Raw genomic sequence first — 8,981 nt, 5'->3', positions numbered from 1 at the left:
ATTTGAAGAGACTGTCTGATATATTTTAACATGCAACATTATTTATTTATGTTCTCAATCTATTTCAACATTTGAAAGTCAGAGTTATCACATCTCTGATATTTTTGTAAATATCTTTATTAACAGTTTTGTATGAATGAGAACATTTGTAGCATTTTGTTCAAAATCACACCAGTTATATTTTAGTACAAAGTATCCCTTCTTTAAAACATTAAGGAAATCATTAACTGTCACATCTTCAAATCATATCCTGTTTGTACAAACGCTATCTTTGTAACATCGGAGAGAGGAGATGACATCGGAACCTTTCTTCTCGTCTTTGAACAGTGTTTTCAATAACATCATTGCTCCTTTCAAGACCTCTCCGTCCGAAAAGGCTTTCTTGTACTTTATTTAAAAATGTGCAGCTCTAAATGAAGCTTCCGTTGCTTTCTGTGACTTGTTCACCGGCCTCGTGAAAACAGACTGCTGCTGCCCAAAGCTCCCTTTAACTCTCGGCTTGTTCTGCCCGCAGTGCTGCAGGTGGGGAGTTAGTTAGTTAGTTAGTTAGTTAGTTAGTTAGTTAGTTAGTTAGTTAGTTAGTTAGTTAGTTAGTTAGTTAGCTTGGTAGCTTTTGTGACACGTACCGAAGTGTCTCTCCACAATGTGCCGCTTTGCCGTCACCCCGCAAATGACATACACACTTTTCTTTCACTGTTGTACAAAAATAATTCTTCCTCCCAATCATTGTGAAAATAGTTAGTTTTCTTTCGCTTTTCTGCCATGTTTAGTGTAAAAAACGCACCTAGCGCCCCATCGTAGCTGCTCCCGCTAGCTTGTCTCAGCGAAAAGGGAAATGGAGATTTAGTTTACAGGGTCAGAGTTCATATATTCATAAAACATTTTTGTTTTTTAAATTCTATATTCAATATTGTCATTTTAAAGAATAATTCAAGTGTTATTGATTTAAAAAAACAGCAAAACAATTAAATACAAATTTTAGACGGAGCACCATGGTGACTAGTGCTATTTTTAGAACATGCTCTGCGGGCGACTCACGTCGTCTCTGCGGGCGACTCACGTCGTCTCTGCGGGCGACTAAGTGCCCGCGTTGGCTACCCCTGGTCTACAGTCTATATTTTGTCCCTTCTGTCTATATTTTGTATATAATGTAAAAAATATATATATTTGACGATTAGCAAACAGCAAATTCCTTGTAGGTGAAAACTTACTTGGCAATAAAAAACGATTCTGATTCTACAAATTGTTGTTATGTGCTAAGTAGTGACTTCCTTTGTATTTCAGTAAATAAAAGAACTAAGGGATGCCAGTGCAATGATATTCTTAGTTCCAACAATGCAAATATGTATAAAAAGTCACATATTTAACATCGAAGTAAATTCTAAGAAATAAAAAAATTAGAATATATTACAGTGGCAGACAGGGGTGATGTAAAATGTGTAAGCTGTAATGGAAACAGGTTGTGTTGTAAATAGAAATATATAATGAGAAATTATTATTTTGAATAATTACATGGATCTAGTGACGTTTTGTCAATCTAATAGAAAGAAGGGTGAAGGGAAAGAAAATGATTGCAGAATGGATGTAAAGTGTTGGCAAATGTACTTGTTTATTCCAAAAAATAATCAACACCCTTCTTATACACACGTACACACACACACACACACACACACACACACACACACACACACACACACACACACACACACACACACACACACACACACACACACACACACACTCCTTACCACTGAATTATAAACACACCTTAATTTACAAATTTAAACCAGCCTTGTTTATAAGAACTATTCTAACCTTATCGACCACCAACCCCACACACACACACACACACACAAACTGAACTTTTCTGTTACATAGCTACTGCTGGATAAAGATGATCATATTTTGTTTTTATTCACCCAGACCTGTTGAATCAGCTGTGGTGTGTTTGAGTAGTTTTACCGAAGAGACACACACACAGAGGAGATCAAAGCGAAGAAATATAACCACTGGACAATCCTCTCAAAAGACAAGGTTTTCTCTAACAACACTGAGAAGCCTGCAGAGAGGCCAGGTAATGGTTTTGAGTGACTGGACAATGTGTCATAGAAGTGTAATGTTACAGCCCTGCCTTCCTCTCTCACCCAGACCTGCAGCCAATGGCAGCTCAGCACAGTCCCCTCCCACAGCCACAGGCTTTAAAACTACTCAGTAGCTTCTTCTCTTTTCTATCCACTCTGGTCTTTCCCCTCTGCCTGCCTGCCTGCCTCGCCAACCGAGCCATTCGGTCTGACCTTCCCAGACTTATTTCATCCAAAAGAAAGAAAACCTCCAGATTTCAGAATGACGAGTTATAGGACCAGCACTTCCACTGTGAGAAGTTCTAATGTCCCAAGGAACTTCAGCAGCAGGTCCTACGGTGGACAAGGCGGTGTCAACAGCCGCAGCAGCTACAGTGTCAAGAGTTCCTATGGAGGAGGCAACAGGGGCTTAGGAGGCATCACCAGCTCCTCTGCCTATGGCCTGAACTCAAGCATGGGTGGAGGTGGAGGCATGGGCATGGGTGGAGGCATGGGTGGTGGAATGGGTGGTGGTCTGGGCTTCGGTGGTGGAATGGGTGGTGGTCAGGCCACAATCACCGCCGTGACTGTGAACAGGAGCCTGCTGGCCCCCCTGAACCTTGCGATTGACCCCACAATCCAGGCTGTCCGCACCGAGGAGAAGGAGCAGATCAAGACCCTCAACAACCGCTTTGCTTCCTTCATTGACAAGGTAAGAGCTGATAAATGTGTGTGTCAAAAAATGAGGATATTCAGGCACTGTTCTTTGTCTTTTTCTTCTCTTCATGCAGACATAAACTGCTTTGGGTGGGTGGAAAGCTCAGTCACACAGTGTAGTCAAAAAGCAATTTTTTTTCTTTACAGTACACATTGTTGTGCAATATTTGACATAGAGCTCCATATGTTTGTCACATTTGCTGTAATGTTGATTTGTTCACTTTTGCTGCGTGTAGAAAGCACTCTCTGCTCTCGTCACCTCCCACAAACACAGTCGAGGCAGAAAACAAATGTGCTGTAGCTCAAAGATAGGGTTAGGCTGACTATCTTTTTGGCCCGGGCTGCCCTTTTATAGTGATGAAAAACAGACTTGCAGAAGGATAGATTGAGAAAGACAAATAGAAAAAGAGAGAGAGAGAGAGAGAGAGAGAGAGAGAGAGAAAAAAAAAAAGCTGGGTGTGTCAGGGCAGAGCTCAGGGCTTGTGATAGAGTAACCTAGGGAATGGTCCCTCCCTTAACTGGGGTGTGGCTCTTTCTGCTGCCCTGGTGGCCCCCACCCCTCCCAAACACAAACACACGCACACACATACACACAGTCAGTACTGAGTGCCATTGTTATTTCAATGACAAAACCTTTTTTCATGGTGACACGTTTTAAAAGGAGTGTCCATCGTGAGTGTGTTAACCTTTTTTCATTCAAATCAGCATTTAAGTCCAGCGTGAAATACTCAGGAGTATATCTGTCCTCTGAGGCCTCAGCAGTGGATTAATATTTTAAAAGGCCAGTTGGTTTCATGTTCTGGTCAACGCCAGCTGACTGGTTACATATCAACTCTCCAACCGGAGCAATGATTAAATGAAGATAAAGAGCATGTTGAATGCTTCAACACAAAGCAGATAAACTTCGATCCTATCATCTTATTATCTTGTTATCTTGTGGTGGCCCTCCATTTGAAGGCACTTTATTATCTGTATTTACTGCAGTACAAATGCAGACATTCTTGGTTAGATCCCACCTGTAGAGTGCAACGTACCAGAGCAAGGTCCATTGAGTCACATATGTGCATTGGCTACCTTGCTTTTGCAGTTCACAAATATGCAAACTAGCCACCTTTTCATCATCCACCTTCACGTCTCTCTTTAGCTAAAACATCTCTCTCACTTTCCCCCTCCACATCTTTTCTACTTCCTACTCTCTGCTCTCCCCTCATCACATCTATGACACAGTTAAATATTTACCTTCCTGCATCTGCCTGCAGATGCAACTTCACTTTACACCCCCTTCTTTCTCTCTATTGGTGTTCTTTGACCAGCAAACCTCGCTATACAAAAACAGGAAGACATACTGGAGAAGGGTTAACTCGCTGTAGTCCTCCATCGCTGGCTTTTTCCAACCTTGTCGTGATCTCCCTCCCCTCCACCTCCTGTCAGGATGCACGTACGTCAGGCCTTCCTTTGGAAAAGTCTGTAAACAAAGCCAACAGCAGCTTACAAAGCTCCAAAGTTAGATAAGAGCAACAAAGACTGTGGACGGTGAATAGAAGGCATGGGAGGTTGATCCTGATAATTGAGTATGAGGATGTTAGGACCCATGTTGTTTTGTTAATGCAGAGGGGAGTGCAGTTACATCATACTTTCATAATCATTCATAACTGATGATTAGGCATCTGTCTTCACATATTTGTTACAATAAACAAGCATGTAAGTCGCTGATTCTCTGTAAAGGCTTTTTTGATTGGTTTCTTACTATTAACCATACTAATAATTTCCCCCCTCTTTCTGTATCTTTCTCCACACATCAGGTCCGCTTCCTGGAGCAGCAGAACAAAATGCTGGAGACCAAGTGGGGCCTGCTGCAGGGACAGACCACCACCCGTTCCAACATCGATGCCATGTTCGAGGCCTACATCGGCAACCTGCGCAGACAGTTTGACAGTCTGGGCAACGACAAGATGAAGCTGGAGGCCGACCTGCACAACATGCAGGGCCTGGTGGAGGACTTCAAGAACAAGTGAGTGAATTAGCTGCTCTATGCAGTGTCAGGCCTGTTCTGCCCCTATAAAGAGGTATAAGGTTTATTTAGGATTTATCTTTTTCAGATTTTCAAAATGCAGTTCAAGTCCAATTTGTGCTTCCAGACTAGCCTTGCAGCACACTGGGTTAATGTTTTTGAGGACTACTCCCTACATCTGTCCATAGTATTGTGTCATACAAACTCTAAGGAATTACAGCACTGAGAAGGCATGTTCTGTACACCCATTGCATTACATATGACTGGAGGTACAAGTCATGTAGTAAAGTTGACTGTCTATAGCTTTATACAAGTGGACAAAAGCACTAATGTGGACACGCTGATGCACAGGTCTCTAACACAAACAGGTACAATATTGCCACACATATTTGTGAGTTGTCCACATACAAATGAAGCATATCAGCTGAGTTCAGAGGAGCCCCGCTGGAGAAATATCAGTAACACCTCTCATGCTTATCCAACTCTGTCTGAGGCAAATGTCCCAAAGGAGTTCAAGAGTCAGGGATGGACTATTTGCGCCTCCTAGTGTTACGTTGGTGTATAAACTCTCAAAACTAAAACAGGAGCATAAAATGTATTCATAACCTGTATTTTGTTTAATCTCAGGTATGAAGATGAGATCAACAGGCGCACAGAGTGTGAGAATGACTTTGTCCTCATCAAGAAGGTCAGTATCATCATCTAACCCTGTCTGCAATTTGTTGTTAGCGCTTATCTCCAATGTAAGACAATGTAAGTTATTTTGGATGTCTCATCGTAACAAGCATTTGTATTGGTTACAGGATGTCGATGAGGCCTACATGAATAAGGTTGAGCTGGAGGCCAAGCTGGAGAGTCTGACAGATGAGATCAATTTCCTCCGGTCGATCTATGAGGAGGTACGGCACAAAATCAGCTCAACGCTGTTGTTTATTTTACTACTTTTTCTCAGCATCTGTTTGGCAACTTGACTCGTCTCTTGTGCCATGTCTGCAAGTACATTAGCTGGATGGGTTTCCTTAATAAGGAAGAGCTTTAATAATATATCTTCTTGTACTTATTCAGGAACTTCATGAGCTTCAGAGCCAGATCAAGGACACTTCAGTCATTGTGGAGATGGACAACAGCCGCAACTTGGACATGGACTCCATTGTGGCTGAAGTCAAGGCACAGTATGAAGACATTGCCAACCGCAGCCGCGCTGAAGCAGAGACATGGTACAAGACCAAGGTGACTGAGAATGCTTTTTGAATTTTTCTTATGTTCATGTTTCCATCATTTCTTTATTTAGAAAAGTAAATATTGTGTGTGTTTTGCAAACCATACTTGCCATAAGTATAGGTTAAAATTATATTGAAAGAAAGATGAAATTATTTTTCACCTCAGCAAAAATATTTACCAGCTCATGCAATGTTTTGATCAATATGGTTTCCAGTTTGTAATGTGCTGTATTATTGATGTTTATCTAGTATGAGGAGATGCAGACTTCCGCCAGCAGATATGGAGATGACCTGAGAAGTACCAAGACAGACATCGCAGACCTTAACCGCATGATCCAGAGACTGACATCAGAGATTGATTCCGTCAAGGGACAGGTATGGAAAAAAGTGTTTTGGCACCATGGTACACCATTCTGCGCCATCATGTATAGTTTGTTATTGTCCTTTAACAATCAGAAGAGTGATCAAAGCCTTATTTTTAATGAAAATCAGCGTGCCAACCTGGAGGCCCAGATCGCTGAGGCTGAGGAGCGCGGTGAGATGGCAGTGAAGGATGCCAAGTCCCGCATCAGGGATCTGGAAGATGCCCTGCAGAGAGCCAAACAGGACATGGCCCGCCAGATCAGAGAATACCAGGACCTGATGAATGTCAAGCTGGCTCTGGACATTGAGATCGCCACCTACAGAAAACTGCTGGAGGGAGAGGAGGACAGGCTGGTGAATGGCATCAAGTCCATCAACATTTCCCAACAGAGCAGTAAATCATCTTCATTGACCTTGCCTTCATTTTCTTTGTATTGTCTGAAGTAGAGTTGTGCGATAAAATGGTCTCGAAATTTGTTGTGTGAGTAAATCTTTCACGAAAACCATGATAGATTTATGAGATTGAGTTATTTTTTTATCCATTTTTCTCTACCTACAAAAACACTAGATGAACAGCCTATACCATAGGGTATATCATAGGGTCCACAGTAGCCATACTCTGTCCACAAGTAGCCAGTTTGCAAACAAAATTGTAGGTAATAAAATGTCAGATGTTAGCCAATGGTTTCCCAGATTGTATTTCCACCAATGCATGTTCTTTTGAGTCCACACGGTTGTTTATAAATGTTTTTACAGATTAGCATTGAGCTAAACCGGAAGTTTGCTGGCTCAACCGCAGAAGTCTTGCTCAAAAGTAGCGTGCAGCAGTGAGATGGCCAACAAGAGGTGTTTAATGTACATTACTAACTGTTTTCTCCTCACCTCTCTTTCTTCAACAGCAAGCTACAGTGCTTTTCCCAAGGACAGCGTGAAGAGCAACTACTCAAGTGGCTACTCCAGCGCTTTTAGCGGCGGATATGGAAGTGGATACGGAAGCGGATATGGAGGCGGATATGGCGGCAGTAGCATGGGCGGCGGCAGTAGCATGAGCGGCTTCAGCAGCGGCAGCGGAGGTGGCGGAGGCGGCGGTGGCGGCTACACTACCACCCAGAGCAAGAAGAATGTTGTTATCAAGATGATCGAGACCAAAGACGGCAGAGTGGTGTCTGAGTCCTCTGAGGTCATTGAGGATTGAGCTGTCTAGTCTAGAGGTGTAGTTACCCGTCTGCTATGATCTCCTCTGCCTCTCTGGTAGTTTTATACTTATAGTTCACCCCACCTCCCACCCACCCCCCTCCCCCAACTATGAAGTAAAATGCTTGCCAGCCATTCTCCAAGAGCCTAAACATGTTTTTCATGAAGCAATAAATGATCCTAACACTACCAAAGATCTGAAAGGGACCAAAGAATTTATTTCGTATGTCTGATGTCTGACTGTCTGTACTAAAAAACGTAGTTTTGAAATGGGCAAATTGCAACTATGAAGAAATAACCATATCTACTATAACACTCCCTTGAAATCTATGCCACAGCTATTCCATACATGAAGGGCTGTTTCCTTCAAAACTGTGTTGCGTAGACAGTGGTGTTGTCAAAGGAATGTGAATGGACTGAAACAGTGCTTCAGCATTGGTGGTCAACTAATGTCTTAAAATCGCCTGCTGCAGTAGGTAGTGCATGTCTTCCCTGTGCGTCTCCCGTAACTGAAACTGTTCGACCCCTTAGGAGGCTGCCCACATTATACTATTGTCCTGAGGTGCTGATTTTGCTACCAAACCAAATAAAAATGTGTTCACTAAATGGAAATTATGTGTTTGTTTTCATTATTGATAATGATGACTCAGTAGTAATAATTTAACTCCAAATTCAAATAAATCTGACGAGTAATTCTACTTTAGAAAACTGTAATCTGGGACAGTCACAAAGAGGATGATGAATTACATTTATACAATCTTGATTTATATGTTTGAAAATATACATGAAACGAACACTAAAATCAAAAAGTTATATTTCAGGATTAATGTGTCAAATTTTCTTCTTTTGAGATGATGGTCAAATTAATTTAAATAAATAGCATTGACTGGCCAGGTTGCGATAATTCAAAACTTTTTAAACACAACTACGACAACTTCCACAAAGAGAATAAAATGTGCTAAATACGTGTTTTTATTTCTTCAAAGGGTTCAAAGTGTGTTTCATCATGGAGAGAAACAAGTCCTAATATGGGACCTGCTTTATACCCTGGGTGTTACTTTTGATGTTTTATTGACAGGTCATTGACCTCATTAGCTAGTTAACAGCTACCTAAGAAACTGCTGCCTTGTTGACCTCTGCAGGTCAACAAGTCAGCAGTCTCTTAATTCTTCTATAATATAGACATTTGGAATTTTGCGAAGTAGAAGCAGGTGAGTTTTTCGAAATTAATTGTAAAATGGCAGCATCCTTGTTTTTTCCACATATTTAACTTTTACGGAGGCAGCTGTAGACATGCTATGTTAAATTATATTAAAAACTAAGCCCTATAGTGTAGATTTCCAAAATGAATAGTAGTTTGACTTTATTTATACATTTTCAGCGATTTCAACTTTGCAAATTATCAGAGAAACAAAC

General features: G+C 41.5%; 1 protein-coding gene across 1 annotated transcript; it reads left to right on the top strand.

Annotated features, from left to right (window-relative positions):
- The first annotated feature begins 2,237 nt into the window (after positions 1 to 2,237).
- LOC115010527 (keratin, type II cytoskeletal 8-like) lies at positions 2,238 to 8,177 on the top strand. The gene is made up of 8 exons (XM_029435137.1): positions 2,238 to 2,772; positions 4,580 to 4,788; positions 5,416 to 5,476; positions 5,592 to 5,687; positions 5,854 to 6,018; positions 6,258 to 6,383; positions 6,501 to 6,765; positions 7,271 to 8,177. The coding sequence occupies exons 1-8, from the start codon at positions 2,344 to 2,346 to the stop codon at positions 7,564 to 7,566; spliced, it is 1,647 nt and encodes a 548-aa protein (XP_029290997.1). The 5' UTR covers positions 2,238 to 2,343; the 3' UTR covers positions 7,567 to 8,177.
- The last annotated feature ends 804 nt before the right edge of the window (positions 8,178 to 8,981 follow it).

This window comes from Cottoperca gobio, chromosome 7 (assembly GCF_900634415.1).
Source record: "Cottoperca gobio chromosome 7, fCotGob3.1, whole genome shotgun sequence".
NCBI lineage: Eukaryota > Metazoa > Chordata > Actinopteri > Perciformes > Bovichtidae > Cottoperca > Cottoperca gobio.
This window is presented reverse-complemented; position numbering and strand designations above follow the sequence as displayed.